The sequence below is a fragment of the Typha angustifolia genome, chromosome 11, assembly GCF_048772165.1.
Source record: "Typha angustifolia cultivar Huaian chromosome 11, ASM4877216v1, whole genome shotgun sequence".
Lineage (NCBI taxonomy): Eukaryota > Viridiplantae > Streptophyta > Magnoliopsida > Poales > Typhaceae > Typha > Typha angustifolia.
This window is the reverse complement of record NC_133249.1, coordinates 3,319,682-3,338,470: the sequence shown is the minus strand read 5'-3', so window position 1 is coordinate 3,338,470 and position 18,789 is coordinate 3,319,682. Positions and strand designations below refer to the sequence as shown.

At 34.7% G+C, this 18,789-nt stretch overlaps 1 protein-coding gene across 1 annotated transcript; it reads right to left on the bottom strand.

Moving 5' to 3' along the window:
- Positions 1–717: 717 nt before the first annotated feature.
- LOC140770022 (starch synthase 3, chloroplastic/amyloplastic-like) lies at positions 718–16,059 on the bottom strand. The gene is made up of 16 exons (XM_073110975.1): positions 15,876–16,059; positions 15,132–15,195; positions 13,977–15,056; positions 11,835–12,046; positions 11,435–11,705; positions 10,962–11,137; positions 9,610–9,717; positions 8,096–8,205; positions 4,980–5,082; positions 4,511–4,681; positions 4,102–4,230; positions 3,195–3,377; positions 2,939–3,070; positions 2,727–2,838; positions 1,555–1,678; positions 718–1,120 (listed from the first exon to the last, which is right to left on the bottom strand). Exons 1-16 carry the CDS (start codon positions 15,975–15,977, stop codon positions 970–972), a joined length of 3,228 nt encoding a protein of 1,075 aa, XP_072967076.1. The 5' UTR covers positions 15,978–16,059; the 3' UTR covers positions 718–969.
- Between the last annotated feature and the right edge of the window lie 2,730 nt (positions 16,060–18,789).

The following is an 18,789-nucleotide window of genomic DNA, read 5'->3' as shown; positions in this document are numbered from 1 at the left end:
TATCGTATAGGTCGGGTTGGATTCGGGTCAGGTCGATCTCAACACAACCAAACCCGTCTAATAGTGGATCATTGCCGGGTCTGGGCCATCAACGGGTACGTCCAACAAGGATCCGATTGGAATTCGAATTTGTACGCAGATTGATTGGCCTTATCCAAATCTAATTATGGATTTGAGATTATCTGAATCTATGTCCGCATATATCTTATAATTTTAAATAATAAAAGAATAGTGATATAAAAAAATAGCTTAGAATAGAATCCGATAAGCTTTTCTTGCACGCTAAATAATCCTTAGACAATCTTAAACAATTAATATAACCTATAATTTATCTAACAAAAAGTGGATATAGATATTATTTTGCCAAACAATTAATCCATCTGTAACTTAGGTTCGATTACATATACACATCTAGGATTATTAGTGAAGGCACTGAACGATTCAAGCAAACAACAGAACTAAAAGAATAAACAACCCATGAATTACCAAAAAGACAAATTGCAAAAGAAAAAAAATAGCCACCTTAGGACTACAACAAAGTGAATCCTTGTTCATTCTGTTCTAGAATTATTATCGCTCATTCCATCCATACACGGAAGATGGCAAACAGTTTGCTGAAGATTGCACCCAGAGCGAAAAATAAAAGGGGGTTGGCAATCTACCTGAAGATTGCACTAGTCACCAGAGACTATGAAATAAATGAATTGCTGAACTCTCTGATGGAACCATGCTTTTTCTTTCAAAATAACTTAATATACACCAAGTATAACAAGATCACCTGATATCGCCGAGCTTCTCTGAGACGGTGCCCAGCTTCAGTGCCATAGCACCTGGTACTCAGACATTGGAACTAATTACATACAAGAACAACAACCAGATGGTCCCAAATGTAAGTTATACACGAGTTTACAAAGATGTCAAGCCTGTAGAGAGATTTGCAGAAAGCGGAGCAACTGTTTATCAAAGCAATCATCCTTGTTGCACAAGTTCTACTTGCCGTGCTGAATGGTATAGCTCTAGATAGTCCAAGGCAGGGCGATTCCAAGACCAATCTTGTTCCATTACACGCTTGCACAAGGAGTTAAACCACTCCGGAGCATCAAACCATGCAGAGATTGCTCTGAAATATCCATTATGAAATAAACTGTTCTCTCAGATTGCATAGTTCACACAGGATATAGACAAAGCTACTCAATGAATAAGACATCAGATGCTGAATATGTATCAGCCTGTTATCTTTTATCTATATCAAATTAGAGACAAAAATGCCAATCGCAATTCATGTTTTGTTAGTTGTATAAAAGAAATAACCAGAGACAAATTGCGAAAAGAAAAATTGCCAAAAACATAACCCTTCGATCATCAAATAGTGAGTAATGAAAAGAAAGATTGCCACTGAAATATATGGTTGACCTAATACAGGATTGGAAAAGGTCTTCTGTACTATGGGAAAAGAGGTAACCAGAAAAATTCCTGTTTTATTTGTATAGCATGAGCATACATTCATATAGAAAGAGGGGGAAAAGAGTTTACTGGATGAAGTTTGCTACTTGCCTTTTGAGAGCATAATCTACACCATCGGAATCAGCTCTATCAAAGCTAAAACCATTTGGTTCAAGACCCTGTGCTTGAGCCCTCTCTTTATCGTTATCAACATCAAATACAGTGTCATAAAGTCCTACAAAATGCAAATAGTGATAAAAATGAATTCCTATTGATCCAATGAACAATATAAATGTCACATTCATTTTCAGTTTCTAACTTCTTTGTTGCATTATAGTTGCATGAGATGCACTGCATTCTTCACTTTCGCATGTCATCATGGATAAAATGATTCATATGCATCAATAAACAAGACCATAATACTTAGTGAGAATTTTTTAGAACTACATGCATCGAATGAGAAAATATAGGTTGAAAATCCAAGGATCCCTTTTCATACTATAACAGATCTCTCCAAGAGCCATTGACAGTCTAAATTCACTAACAGTATGCAGTAGGGTGGTGCTAACACTTATGGACCCTTTGACTTATATTGTTAGCACTGAAAATTTGCCACCTTGGCCAGATGTAGGCAATTGGCTCAATGAATGATCTTGGGCCCAAGAAGAAAACAAGCTAGTCCTTGAAGCTCTACTAGCTCAGCGTTGTTGTTTCCATCAGAGTCTACAGGCCAAACTAGGTGATCCAATTTTTCTCTCTCAACCATGAAGTCCAGGCAGGAAAGAGGAATAATTTTTCCTAATCATCCTGAATGCAAAAGATTGTACCATTGGTGTGATGTGCCTAATATAGTTGAAGTGTGCACATCTACATGTAGTTTACTACATTAGATTTCCATATATATGTTCATATTTAGTTACTTTGTTCGTACTGTGTTTTCTGGTGGACTTTGTGTTGAGCTGTTAGTTTACCCCCACGATAGATGTGTAGTTTTGCTAAGTTTGTTTTGTTTGTGAGGTGACATACTGCTTTGTTGGCCCTGGACTGGTAAGTCTAGGTTGATACAATATGTGTGCTGTTTTTATTTGTTTTAATGAAACATGGCAATATTGCCTTTCGTCAACCAAAAAAAAAGTTTATATTCAGTACCAGCATGCATATGCGTCAAACCAATGGATATCTCCGGAAGCAACATGCATGCCAGAATCAATTTCTCTTTTATGCCAGTAACAGATAGGAGATATAGCAGTAATAAGGAAACAGAACAAAAGCAACATTATCACCTCCAGTTTTACGAACAATGGGAATGGAACCGTAGCGCATAGCTATAAGCTGCGTCAGGCCACATGGTTCGAAGAGAGATGGAACAACAATGAAGTCTGCACCAGCATATATCTAGAATACAGTAATGGTAGAGGTTCAATATATAACAAAGCATTTACATATCTAAGAACTAGATCTTAACTAGTATAGTTAGTCTGTTGTGAAATCTCACCAAATGTGAAAGAGGCTCATCATACTTTAGACAAAGCCGTATGCAGTCACCATGTGAAGAATGCAACTGGTTTGCCAAATTAACAAAATCATTTTGTATACGAGGATCTGGAGCTGAGCCCAGCAAAACAACCTAAAGTCCAAATTTGAAGAATTAGATCAGATAACAAGAAAAGGTAAAAGTACATCCCAATATATGGAGGGTGGCTCATGGTTTGGGTTTCATGGGGAAGGGAAGTGGGTGCTTTGGGGTGCACCTGCCCATTGCATTCAAGAGTTCGCAAAATGGCATGCTTGATAAGGTCAATTCCCTTCTGAACTGTCAAGCGAGTAACTATTCCTACTAAAGGATTATTCGTTCTCCTCAATCCAAGCCTCTGCCGCAATGCTTCTTTAGCAGCACTCTTACCTTCCACAACATTCTCTGATGTGTAAGAGACCTGAAATAAGATGAACCAAATAACTATATAGGTAACATAAACAACTTTTTGAGTCTTTGACAAAACTTTCCCAACTATAATTTGAGAATGCCAAATATGAATTGACAGATTTTGCAGCTGGCATTGAACCTTGACACACTAGGATAATGTTGCTAATATCAAGACTGAGGTATATATGGATGAAAGAAGGCATTTACATGAAATTTTATACAGCCAGTCAGTAGATAAAATTATCTACCTCAATGATTGAAATTTTGGCTCTTGCAACCAAAAAAATATACCTTAAATAAAATTCCTCTAAACTTTGAACATTCAAGATGAAGTAGAAATAAATCAAATGGACTAAAAGAAAATGATTCAGTACCATCAACAAAGTAGTTCTTGAATTCTTCCTCTTGTGCATTTTTGTTTTCCTCTCCAACCCTAATTCCTCCTATTCACACTCTATTTAGATGATTAATAGAAAATCTACGAAATCATGTTAATCATCCTATTTGCTCTCACCAGTTAAACTGACACCTTTTTCTGTTTAAGAGACCTCTAAGAGAGTTGTAAGTCAAAAAGCATACAACCTTGAAATTAATCCCGTCTTTGGCAATATAAATGACACTTAATTCTAGTCCATAATGCTTCTAGTCTTCCACTGACTAGGAAAAGGTTTCCAAGAAGTGTGATCACTTTTGCAAACTATGTAGAGAGAGAGAGAGAGAGAGAGATTTCGTACAGGGATAAAGTTATCATTGTATGGATTCCAGATATCTGGATCAATTCCATTTAAAATACCACGGAACTTGTAAAGGTGAGGAGAAATGGCAGAATGTCCAGAAACTTCTTTTGAATATGTGTGCGACACCTGCAGACAAAATATTGTAGTCATTGAAAATAAGCAAACAAAAGTATGAAATCACAACGCAAAAAAAAATTGTGGTTTATTTAGTTCTATTCAGAATTGTTTCATACTGCAACAACAATGAGTCAGGCCATGAAAGCCATACAAACTGTAAACTGCAAACGAGACAAACAATTAACTGATAGAAACAATTGATCCTTGACATGCATCATACATTACAGGTGAAACATAGAACCAATAGAAATTAGCTCCTCCTTAGAAAAGAAACAAGTAAATTACTAACAGTTGTAGCCTTATCAGCATATGTCATCGCCTTGCTGATATGGTGCATCCCAAACTCAAGGTTGTGAATAGTGAAGATAACTCGAGCATTGCTCATCCCATAATGCATGTAGTGCTCCTTAAATAACCATGCAACAGGAGCGCTAGACCAATCATGGCAGTGTAAAATATCCTGTCCACAGAATGGACCATCATTTATATAAACAAAATAGAAAATAAAAAAAGAAAATGAACTAATTAAAATTAAAGGAAAGAATTGAAATTTATTTACTTTCCTTTTCTACAGCATACATGTCAAAGGTGGTAAAAAGATCTAGAGACAGCTGACCAAGTAGCTAGATAGTAGAAAGTATGTCTTACAACATATAAATATGGTACTCAAATATATGATGGCCTAAATAATTCAATGAGAATGATGATCGACAAGCAGAAATATATGGCCTGAGTCCTGCATTTATCTTGAAACTTACAGGACGAGATCCTCTTTGGAGGAGAAACTCAAGAGCAGCATGACAAAAGAAACGAAATCTATCCTCATCATTCCTTCCATATATGCATCCAACACAAAACATTCTGCACAAAATATCATAAGGATGGATTATACAAACTGATCCCAGTGTGTGAGAATGATTTCTCACTTCCATTTTATGCAAGAACATGGCATTCAAATTAATATGTATTCAACTGCTTGCATACGCATCTGCAAAGCGAACTTAGTTTACAGCTATGATATCACAAAGGATTGGCCAGCATATCCATGTTCTCATTTCATCCTGAAGTTCTTGTATGAGAAATTAAAAGGCTCTATAACAAAATATGTGAATATATGACAGCATTTGATGAAAACTCGATCAAGTGTATAAATAAGAAAAACCTAAGCTTTCAAGAAAACATTTGATAGTCTAGGGACTTAGGAACTTAATGCTCTACATAATTAGCTAATGATCAACATCATATGTAGTGAATAATCAATAACAACTTTCACGCAATGATTTTTCCAAGGATGACACTTGTGATAATATGTACACTAGAAAAAGAGTAAAAAAGCACAAAAATAAGCAACATGCAAGAAAAAAGATAAGTAAATTATGCCTTGTGAAAGTATTATGGTAATATAGCATTATAGCCAACTCTGAGTATATAATTTCAAGGTTCCGAAACTCGAAACTCAGTATCGCGATCGGGATCGGCCATTAGAAAAAATAATATGTATCGGTCAGACTATTTTTAATTACTAAATATTATTCAAAATGCAAAGAAATTTCTGAAAAATTATAAAAAAAAAAGAAAATAAGAATTAGTCACATATGCAGTCTAAAACTAAAGAAAAATTCACTCAAAACTATAATAAATTTTGACTTGAATTAGACAAATTTTTATATTCATAAATTACTACTGTAGGACAACATGAAGAGAGAGAGATCTCTTTAAATTGTTGTTCTATAGCAATAATAAAAGAGGAAAAAAAGAACTCATTCGAGTTCTTCAAAGTGTGGACTAGCTGAAGGGGCTCACCGGATAAGCCGTCGGATGAGCTCAATGAAATATGAGAGTGGGATGATAGTGTGTGAGAAATAGAGGGTAAAAACTAAAAATAAAAATAAAAAACAGTTAATGACATCAATTACAAATGTCTACTAGATTAAATACATTTTAGATTCAACCTGAATCTCAAAAAAAATTAATTTCAGCTAATATTATTGTTTTCAGCCTATATGGCCAATCCTAGACCAAAATCAGTCACCATATTAGTTGCGGGTCCAAATTGGGATCGCTCATGATCAATCGATTTTAGAATTCATGCATAATTCCTAGTGATATATGAAAGAATATCAAACTAGAATTCAACAAAAGAAGAAGGCTCAAAGCATGTTAGGCCTAACTAAATATGTGACTCCTCACTCCTGTAACCTAAGCTCTCGTTCACTTCAAGAATAATTTTTTTTCTTATTCTAAAATACAATCTTTTATTCCAAAATAAGGGCTAAATATTATAATAGCCATTTTTATAAAAATTGTAAATATGAGATCCTTAAGATTTCAAGTTCTCAGAGCATCTCCAACCGGGCTCCAAAACTCCAAATTTGGAGCCCGGTGGAGCTCCAACCGAGCTCTAAATGGGGCTCCAAATTTGGAGTCATGAATAGTGGGGCTCCAAATTTGGAGCCCCACCATGAAAAATGGAGCCGGATTCCACTTGTCATATCAACTTTTTGAAATACCAAAATTGCCCAATATGTGTTATATTCAATAATTTTAATTCTATTTGTATCCTTTGTTAAATAATTTAGTTAGTTAAACTGAGTATATAATTAGTTTTACTAATCGGTTTTTAACAAAAATAATACCATTGGAAAGGTCTCATCGAGACCTTTAAAATGAGTCTAATATTAAATTACTTTTGAGTTAATTTTAATTTTAATTTTTTTATTATTTATAAAAATGAGTCTAATATTAAATTATTTTTGAGTTAATTTTAATTTTAATTTTTTTATTATTTATAAAAATGAGTCTAATAAATTATGTATCCTAAAATATAATTACTCAAAATTATCCTCAATGTAAATATTAAAAATTAAAATACATTAGATATGAAATACATCAAACATGAAATACATTAAAAATGAAATATATCAAATAAAAATTACATTAAAAATTTATATTGCTTCATTCTCGTGCCTCTTCCATAAGTGTTTAATTAGTGTATTTCGAAGCTCAAAATGAACCTCTCTATCTTGGATCTTCCTATATCGCACAAGGAATCATTGAAATACGTTTAATTAAAAATTTAGTAATTTAAAATTACTTCTAAAACTATTGAATATTAATCTTATTTTAAAGATCTCGATGAGAGTTTTCTAACCATATATTTTTTAATAAAAAAATAATAACGCTAAGATGATCTATTAAGCAATTTAAAATAACTAATATAATAATATATATTATATTATTATTATAATATATATGGAGTGCACCGGGCTCTTACTTCATTTTTGGCTCCATATTTGGAGCCATTGGGCTCCAAATATAGAGCAAGCATTGGAGATGCTCTGAGTGATCTCCACAAAATAGCCAATAATAAGAAACAATGTTTTTCTGAAAGGGAAACTTGACGGGCTCCGAAATCCTTTTTAAACATAACTGGAATAGTGTGGAAATCCCGAAATTTTAGGGATATTATTCCTGTCGTCATGCAGGAATAAATAGGAATAAAATAAATCAGGGATTGATGTAAATTATTTGTTTCCTTTTTTTTTCATTCATTCAAACTTGTATATATTCATGTAATGTATTGTTTCACAGTGAATAAGATTGACCTAAAACCTTTCTCCTCTCTTTCTGCAAATAGACATGATAAAAAAGATCCTAAAGCTAAAATGAGTTGATTTAATTCTATTAAAAAGCAGAGAAATCCAATTTCTAGACAGCAATCTGCTAAACCTTCAAGATAAACTTAATGATACAAGATAGAGAGAAAAAACATAAACCATTATGTTACTTAATCTTTCTTACAAGAATGTTAAGAAAGAGAAACTATAAAAGGAACATAGCTTGATGCATAGTAAAACAAAATGTTGCCACTTACCCATTCTCAGGCTCTAAAAAGTAAACAGAAAGGCCTTCAACCTTTCCAAACCAAACTTTAACTTCTGTTTCACGCAAAGCAAAAGTTTGACGGAAATGAAAGCCCTCCACCTACATTGCACGAAATATACTCTGGTAATTAAGCACGAGCCATGCATGAACAAGAGGAAAAATGTTTGGAAAGGAATAATTTACAATAAATACATATGGAAGGACAAAGGAGAAAAGGTTAAGAAAAAAAATGCATCCAAGATACCAGTTTTCCTACCAATGGCCTGGGCAGGGCAAGATGTTTATGCAACCTTGCCCTTCCATATTGAAAAAGATTCTAAAAAAAGCAAAAGATAATGAGAACTAGAGCATAATGTTGTTAGATAATTGGAAAAGCTAACATTCAGATTCAAATATAGTAGTCCTAAAGGATCTAAAAGGAACAGGAAGTATATAAATATTTCTGTACGAATAACAGGTCATCATATAAGAAAATGGATGGTAAACAAAGTAGTCAATACTCATATATACATGCTTCAAACATGGCGACAGGCCTTCATCAAAGTAAAACAACTTCAGGAAAGAAGGTTGAAAAGATTAGACCAAATGAGAATAGTTTTCAACTTTTCATAGTCTCACTAAATCTAAACCTTTACCATAGCTAAACAGCCACTAAATTATCACCATGACCTAATTGTACAGATATATGTTAACATCAGTGATTCTGATAAGCAAGGTTCCCACCATTTTTGGCAATCCTAATCCCATCCCAATGAGGTATCGACTGGATCAACCAAAACAACCCAATACGGAACTCATCTCATCTCTCAAAACACCCGCGCAAAGTCCTCCTCTGATGACCCAACAAAATAGAAGTCCAGCAAGCTCCTCTTCCAATGGATCCAGCGACACCACACTCCGACGATCTCGGTAAGACCTTTTCTCTCTTTTCAATTTTTTTGGATATCTTTCTCTCTCCCCAACGACCTCCCCACTCCGTGTCTTCCTCCGGTGACCTCTCCACCTCGCTCTCCTCTCTTCCTCTCTGTTCAGCAATAGAGAGAGAGAGAGAGAGAGAGAGAGAGAGAGAGAGAGAGAGAGAGAGAGAATTAAATCAAAAGGTAAATTAAAAATAGTATGGAGTGTCATAGCATACAGCTTGAGTAAGTGCATCTACAATCAAATCTACTTATGCTTTTCAAAAGAAAAAGGCATCTATTAAGTTAAAATTGAAGTGATGTTAGGAGCCTTATTGCTCTGCGATTCACATAAAATAGATTTATCAAGTATTCTATAATAGATCTTGAGAAACCTGTAACAAAAGATTATACAGTTAAGGGGTATGAGTTCTCAACTTCGTTTGCATAGATATATTACTCTACCTAATAGTATAGAAACAAAGATTCAGAAAACACATAGTGCATAAATATTTGGATATGTCCTCATTTAGGAGCAAGAGCTTATCAACACACAAAAGGTAAAATAGGGAAAACCTTCAGATCAAAGGAGAGTGCTGTAACTCACATTGCTAAGGTTCAAACAGTCATACTTTGGAAGAATGATGTCAACATTGTGGCCTAAATCTTTAACAGCACGAGAAAGACTTGTAACTACATCACCAAGGCCTCCAACCTACAAATAATTTGGAAATGGACAGTAGAGAATTATGAAGTTAAATACAAAAAACAAATTGATCTGATAAGGCTGGTATTTGATGTGTAAAAGATATCTGATGAAAGAGTAGTACAATGTCCAAAAGAAGCAAACTATGCACCTATTGAACAATCAAGGTTTGACACATGGTTAAACAAAATATTAGAAAATATAAACTGTTAGAAACATTTATAGGACCTAATTGTACAATTATGAGATTTTAAGATGCACATAAATAAATAATGCAGCAAACTAGGCCACTAACATAAACATAGAAGGCAGCATACAGAACCTAGGCATCTTCTTCCCCTTTCATCTCCTCTGTATGCGTCGCTTATATGTTAATAAATGTTGACCAATTACCAAGGTAGTCTTAGGTGGCATACCCTTATTAAAGGCCTAGATGGAACATTAGGCTTCTTGGCAAGTGCCTCGAAGTAAAAAAAAAAAGCTCTTTTGCATCCACAAGATATGGTGTAGTCTATATAATTAATATCTTTAGCAGCAATGCTTTTGCTTAACAGAAAGCATGAACATCAAAATATGACACTTTCTAAAAAGCCAAACTACAGACATAACCAATGTAAGTCCTGAATTGGGACAGTAGTATTTCATAAAAGAAATGAGGGAAAAGGCAATGAAACAACTTATGCAACATAAAATTCAAACAACACACATTCATTACATATACTCACTGCTGCACTTGATAGCTGATTTCACTCATTTAGCAGATATTTCTTCTACTCATCGTTATGTAATTTTGTGGCAGATTTTCATGAATACTACGAAAATAGAAGACCTTGAGATTGCATTGCCTATCAAGTCACAGGGACTTAATTCTATAATTATTATAGGGGTTGATATGAAACAAAGTAAGACTCTAGAGATTAGTATCAGTTATTTGTTTCCATGGAAACTTTAAATTACAAAAACCAGTGAGCCCTGTTTATCATTAGAACAGACCAGATTATGTTCTTTTCTATCAGATGAAAATAATCAGTTAAATCGGATTCAATTCACACACTTTAGCATTCTGAAATCCAATTTGTATATCATCCAACCAGGTAGTGCTAGATAATCCCAATCATAGATTGGAAGATTTTTCAAAATCGATAGTCACTGTTTCATTGAAGAATGTTAGATTAAATCATGGCGTTCAATATTTGTTTGTGGATGAAAGTTAAATTTTAAAAGCAGAAAGATATTAAACTTCTTCTGATTACCTTTGCAATAGGTGCCATTTCAACAGCAATATGAACAATGTGCATGGGGGGTTCCTTCAGGATTCCCCCAAAAACAGGAATATGGTAGTCCATGCCATTTCTGTTGTCATAAATTCCACCATCTTCTCTTTCAGAGAAAACGAAGTCCATCATATAGGCATCCATTGGCACCTTAACTGGAGAAGGAAATGCCACTTCATGCCTTCAGCTTAAGACCATAATATTTCTAAGATGTGAAGGCTAGTTGAGTATTTGTAGACATAAAAGAGGGAAGGAATTGGACTACAATGTGATGGGTGGAATATGAGGAGCACCCAAATAGATAAAGTGATGAAAGATTATCTAATATGACATTCTTTAAGAACTAAAAAAACGATAAAATTGTTAAAGTTGCATCCAAATAGATAAGTCATGAATGATGTAGAGATGTTACAGAAAAACTGAAGAAGTGTCAGTATTCATATAACTTTCACCTGTTGCACTTAGATGTGAACCATTCCCAGCATTCCCCATCTTCTGGGGTTGTAAGGAGCCATTGTGGTGAGTCCAGCGGTTGAATGAACATCTAAACCAAACTTCAGGCTTCCCACTTAAAACTGTGTTGGAGGGATTATATAAAACTGTAACAGTGCTTCCAGCTCGTACTTCAAGTGGCTTGGTATACACTACATGTTTCTGGGATAACAAAAACATTCTCATTGTTCTTTCCTTTGTCTCAGCTTTCATCCTTGCAACTTTCTCAGCCTGTGGAAACCAAAAAGATTAATATGACTTGAAAGTTCCTTTTGTTTGTATTGAAATTGAAACCAAAAGCACAGGATTTTTATTTCAGACAGAGTATAACTTATGAAAATATATACTCTTTAGACTGACCTTTCTGTGCACAGCCTCCTTCAATTTTCTCTCCTCCTGAAGCTTTCTATAAATTCTGTTTTCTTCTTCAACCCAGAACAGTTCTTCAGACATACAATTGGAAACGATGGCATGGAAATCCTGGAAGCAATTGTTATCATACAGTTTTGCCTTCTGCGGTGGTCCATCAGCAAAAACCCAGTCCAGAACAATCGCCCAGCTGGGGACAACAACTGCATAGGAGGTAGACATTAATTAAAATACTAACTTTGCACAAAAGAATGGTTCAGAAAGCTACTAAAACAAAAAGAAGAGCACAACATAGAATAAATACAGTTCACAATTTTTCAACAAATAGAGTTAGAGCGTTAGACTGCCTTTCTTTCAAGTCAAGTGGATATCTATTAAAGACATATAATAAGAAAACTTGAAATAAGTTAATGAAAGTTTCAAACACTACATACATGACATCATTAAACCAAGCAAGTTAGCTACAAACTAATACACATGTTAGCTTGACATTCCACAATTATTTTCCCAAGTATACAGTTAGTGTGCCATGCATTTTATCAAGAAGATTAGTAGAATGTTTCATGGCTCTGCTTTTCTCCGTTGAAAAGTATTGCTTGATTCATCTAGCATCTTTATGTCATCTCCATAACCTATTATCCCTCAAGCACTTATAGACCACATTAGGATACTAGCAGAATTTAGTATGAGATGCAATTTTTGGTGCACTTCATCAAGTTGTACCTTCAGAAGTTCACAGACTACTGAACTCATTTCTTATGAAGAAAAACATCTCACCTTGTCTTAGTTCCTAGTAATAAGTATACCGATGATGGCGCACCGATGGTTGCATGGCACATCGCATGGGGTGTGCCAATGGTACACCCCGGTGCTGAGCTGTGCTAATCCATGCCAACCTGCACAAGTGCGTGCCGACCGTGCCGCTCCAGTACAGATTGCGTGATATTTGAAACCGATTATATTGATCTGAAATGGATCAATTAGAGTAGTAAATCTAAAATATTCTATTAGACTTTTTTTTATCATGTAAAGCCCATATTTTTAATTTTTTTCTATTTCTATCAATCAACTTATCATTTCTTAACAAGCATGATATATCATGTGAAACCCAATATTTTTAACTTTTTTTGTTTCTATCAATCATCATTAATCAACTTTAGATATCATGTGAAACCCAATATTTTTAACTTTTTTTGTTTCTATCAATCATCATTAATCAACTTTAGATATCATGAAGTGTCCTCATAAGATATGAGTTTATCATCATCATTACCATCATATCAATCATATCTATCAGAGCCACAACACATTTATTATACTCCATATCTATAATTTGCATATACTTATGATGTGTCTGCACTGATCATTTTTATGCATATTCGATATCTATATCTATATCATAAAAGAATTATAAAATTTATATTTATATAAAGACTATACGAGACATTACAACAAACAATACTATCAATGGATGAGTTTTAAAAATTATCGACAATATTTAATACAACATTCTCATGTTATCCTTGTGCCGACAAATAAAGTTTTTCACCCTACTCGTTCTACATTCAACTAGACATTAATTTTAATTATTAAACTATTATCAAATAATATTATATGTTCAATTAATTATGGAGTATTCAATCATTAATATTAATTTTAATAAATATATTCAATAATATTATGCGTTGAATAATATTTATATATTTAACTATTGTTATATCTTTAATAAAAATAATTCATTTACAAAAATATTCTAAACATAAAAGACTCTAATCTAGATTTCAATACATATATTCAAACAAAAATTGACGTGCCGAAAACTTAAAAACATCTTTAAATATCCTAAATTTTTATTAAAAATATGTTAAGGCATGTCGAGGGCATGCATGTTGGCATGTGCCTTTGGCACAATCATTGTTGAAGTATCCATAGCACCTACAAAGTAAGGAAACTCTTGTATAAATGACCATAAGTCCACAATGTGGAACAAGCTTAAGTGCAAGATTGTACTAAAAAAAGTAGGATAAATAATATACTATCAGTCAGCTTGAAATGGCTGTTGTATTTATGTTGAAATAGTTATCTTACACTTAAAGACACAAATCTTATTTCACACAAAGCTTAAATATGTACCGTCTGCATACCACCAATCATCATTTTCCTTTGAAGGAAAAAGCCTTTCAACAACAGACAAGCCATCACTCCAGCTGTTATGTCCCCCATGAATCCAGATTTCTGTGGCATGTTCCAGCGGACGAGAGCTTCGGTTGTAGTGTACTCTTATATTGTCCCCGCCTTTGAATATATTAGGTTCTATGTACCACACATTTTCAAGAGATGTCCTGGCAAACTGCATAACACAGTGCAGAGCTTCTCGCTTTTTCTCAGCATCAACCTTTGCTTGTGCTCTGTCAGCTTCATTTGCAGCCTTCTCCTCTTCTTTTTGCCGTTGCTCTTCAGCCAGCCTTTCTCTTTCAGCTTGTTCTGCAGCAAGTTTTTCACGTTCCTTTCTTGTCTCTTCAAGAAAGAAATCTTCGAATGAACCTTCATCCATTGTACCTTCCACAGGTATAAAAAAATCTCTTGAATCATTATTCTCATAAACATCACCACCATTAAAAAACACAAAATCTATCCTGTATGCCTCCTTTGGTACATAAAGTTGGCAAGACCACCAATCCCCTGGAAGACCTGTTTTCTGCAACTTTTCCACAAAGAGGTTCCACCTCCAACCATTGAATGCGCCCTTAATCAGAATTTCAGGTTCATCTCTCAATGCAGAAAAGCTACGGTTCAAGAAAACTTCAATAACATGATCAGACTTTGCTAATTTTGGGACAACAAATACTTTGTTGCCTCTTGTAAAATTTTCTTTAGCAAGCTCCTCTAACAGCCTCAGATCAAACTCAACTTCATAACTTTGTCCTTCAACATGCTCTAATTTATCTACTTGTCTTAAAGCTGCATTGCTTGAGGATCTTGACTCTGGATCAAACGCAGTTTCTTGTACTTCACCAACTCTAATTTCATTAGCAAATTCAGCACTCGAAAATGCACAACTAATGTCAGAACTTCCTGCTCCTCTTTCTTTAGGATCACTCTGATATTTCCTTCGGGTGAATATTCCCTCCTGTGGTCTCCATGCATATCCTTTGGGAGTAGAGTCTTTAGTCTTGGTAAGAAAGATTCTCCTTGGGCACATACTAGAATAGCCTGCAGAAAAAAATAAATAGAGAAGTTAGGGGAAAATGCAGCACAAGAGATTAACTTCAAAAGGCATATACTTACCTGAACCTGCTATCATACAATGCGCGAGTCTGTTTCTTGTGAACCCCTTGTGATGCATCGTAAACTGAAGGAATAGAGAAGTTTAAACAAAGAATTTATTAGGAAAAATGACGCTTAACAACAAGATAAGATCTAGGTGATTCTGCATTAGTATAATTAGTACAATTAGCATCAAATCTCCTATTTGGCCATTTAAGATGACCAGTATACACCACTAGATGATACACTTCTGAAAAACAAAAAGGTGAGGGAACACAAAGATTACTGCCCATCATACTTAATCCATTTCCCCACTGAATTAAACAACCTTATAGGTAGACTAACAGGTTGTCATCAGCTTCCACCACAATAAACAATGAATCCAGCAAGAAGAATGCACCAACTAAACGCCTAGACCTCCAATAACAATTTTTAAGAAACCAAGCATTACCAAAATGCAAGGCAGCGAGCATAAAGAAAAGGGAATTAAATCTACTACTACAGTTTACAGACGACAGTTTCCATCAGTCTAATCAAGCCAAACTGCAAATTTGTGACTAATTCGTAGTTGATTGCCCTTGTCAAAATACGCGATACCAAAGCCCAGAAAAGAATGGAAATCCAAAGGTAGAAGCTTTCATGGATGAAACCAATCTAAGCCAGCAAGCAAATCAGACAGACCAAGAAAAAGAGAACCCAAACCGCAAAGATGAAGCTTGAGAGCCAAAAAAAAGGAAAATAAAAACTGAAGAAAAAGGTACTCACTTGGCCGAAGGGACCAACGATCGACCTAATCCTATAGCGGGTTCGTCCTGGAGGTGGGCCCTCGCAAAACGAAGGCCTCCATGGATGTAGAGCTATCTCCATTAGTGCTGCTCGCTCTCTCTCTCTCTCTCTCTCCGAAGCTTCTAGTTCACTCCAGAACCTACTCTCCAAAACACAGTAAACATGGAACTACGTAAAGGTAGGGAAAACAAATAAAAAATAATGTAGGGTGTTTTGTGCATATCACTACGACCTTTCGAACGGGAAACGGGGAAACCTCCTCTTCACTCTACGTAACTCCACTCTCCCAAGAGAAAAGGCCACATGAGGGTAGTTTTTGTTTTTGCAAATAAACCTGAAAAAGGGTGATATCAATGTGCAAATATCTTTAAAAAGACGAGGTTTTCTTTTTGCAATAATTAAAGTGCAAGTGATGTATGCAAAAAAAGAAATGGAAATTAATCATGTTTAGACAACTACACGTGGATGGACTACATCTCCGGATCTTTCTCCACCGTACAAATGGGTAGATGAAGCTTATTGGATTATATATTCCAATTGGTACAAACAACCATCAGAATCTCGCGAGGCTTATATACTTAAATTCTACATATGCTGAGGACTCTCCTGTGTTCATTCCTGCAATGTTTTCGATCCAAAAGATTGGACCTACTATAAATTTCATCAACTGATCTGCGACTCCTTGTGGCATTCAGCAGTTTGATTGGATGCTTCACTTGCACAAGAAAATATTGTTACTAAGTTTGCACGACTGCACAACCTATCAATTGTAGAGACAATCATGAATAATCCAACCAACCCACTGCAACTTTCTGGAGTAAAAAGATAAAATCACAACTAAACATAAAATGCAATCAACTAGTATATTTGGAGCAAAATCTGACAAGCAGAACATGCCGCAGAGGATAGGAAGAGCAAAATGAGCTGCATATGAACCATATCAGACCATGTACTCACTATGTTTAATTGAGAGAAAGAAATTGCTGTCCTTGTAAAATTAAAAATTTGCAGAGAAGCAATAATAGAAGAGCATGCTAGGTGTATCAACAGTAGTAGGATATTTCTCAGCCAAGAGATATTCTGTAGGCAAATATGCAACCTCTAGTGATTGCTGGTACCATTTTGCATGAAAGACTAGTGTGGTAAAGCCAAACAGATGTAGACTAAATAAATCTTAGTGGTTCAAAAGCTTATCCAGCAAAATCTCATGCAGAAATTTTATGATCTAATAAGCATGTAGCTGAACTTATTAGATAAGGTAGCAGAACCATTTAGGCAGAACATCCTACATTATCAAGGTAGTGCTATTTATACATGCTTCAAATTTATTAAGGAAATCAGCACTATAGGTTGGTGGGACATTTAAGCCACTTTCTGGTGCACAATGATGCATCTGCACAAGTCAAATATGAAAGATCACACTTAAGTATAATCCACAATCCTAATCAACAAGCAACAGTGATTGTAACACAAATCCACATCAATCAAGTAAAAAACTGTAAATGCATGGTCAGGGTATAATGTACTAGCTTGTCCAGCTGCAATGTTCGCAAAATACTGTCTCATTTACCACCATCAAGCACAACCGATAGACTAAATTAGTGACTGATTAAAAAAGGACAAGTTGTTAAATCTCTTCTATTTGTGTTTGTTAAAAAAAAATTCTTGCATCTGTTTAAATATATAAGCTATAGAACCGATGCAATATAAGAGCTTGAAGGCACTAGGCATTTTGGCTATGATTTACAGGTGAAAGAAGCTTGCTTGGTTATGGCAATAGTAATATTAAATTTAATGAAACACCAATTGGAAATTCAGCAACAAGCATAGCAGCATTTGTTTTGTAGGAACTAGAAAAGGGCATTGTTACTATCCAAAGGAAACAATTCCACTGTATACAGGCAAATATCCTGCACATATTCAAACTGATATAAAGTACTTAGATCTTATATAATACATTAAAAACACCTGAACAACACCAGAAAAGGCAAAGAAATGAACTACAAGAAAAGATTAAAAAAAATTGGTACAATCAAGCCTATGGTCACCTCCATTTGGAGCTAAAGTATTATTGAGCATAGGAACAAGTAGCATGTAATTAGCCCGTAGAGACATGGAAACCATAAACAGTTAGACAGCATTGGTCCATCCAGTCATACGAGCATAACTAGTAAATGCTATCATGCTACTAGCTTACAACAATACAAATGCACATCAATTTCAAGAACTTAAAAGCAATGAACTTGATGAAATATTTAAGGAATCAATGTCAGTGTGACAGCAAAATTTTGCATTAGATATCCTGGAATGGTAGAACCAAACAGCTATATTATCCAATATTCATATAAGACAGTGATAACATTAAGCAAACTTCAGGCTATATGTCCAGAAAATATAAGAACCGGATAGCGTGTGACCATCTCATGGTTTAAAGGACATTAGCAGCAGAAGATAACCTAATTAATTGATTAAATTTTCCTTGCCTGAATGTAAACCAAGTTTTGATTACTCAATAATATCCATCAAAGATGCGACAGCTTGTTAGGGTGAAAACTGAGACAGCATTGCGCAAAAGAAATCTGAACAGAACGAAGAATGTAACACCTTAGAACACTCTTTTTAGGCATCATCAGCATTTCTTCAAACTCATTAGTTAAAGCTCTCTTTTTTCATGAACCTTTAAGCAATGACAGTTAGATCTTCCATTAAGATCCCCGTAAAGATCACAGTTTGACCATCTCCGCGTTATATGAGTACGAAAAGGTAAACAAAAAAGAACCCTAAAACTCTAAAGTCATCATACAAGAATTTAAGAGGCAGAATTATTTCTTCCTATCCATCCAGCCCATCAAATCTCAGAATCAAGCAACAAAGGAAAGTAAAGATCTGCACA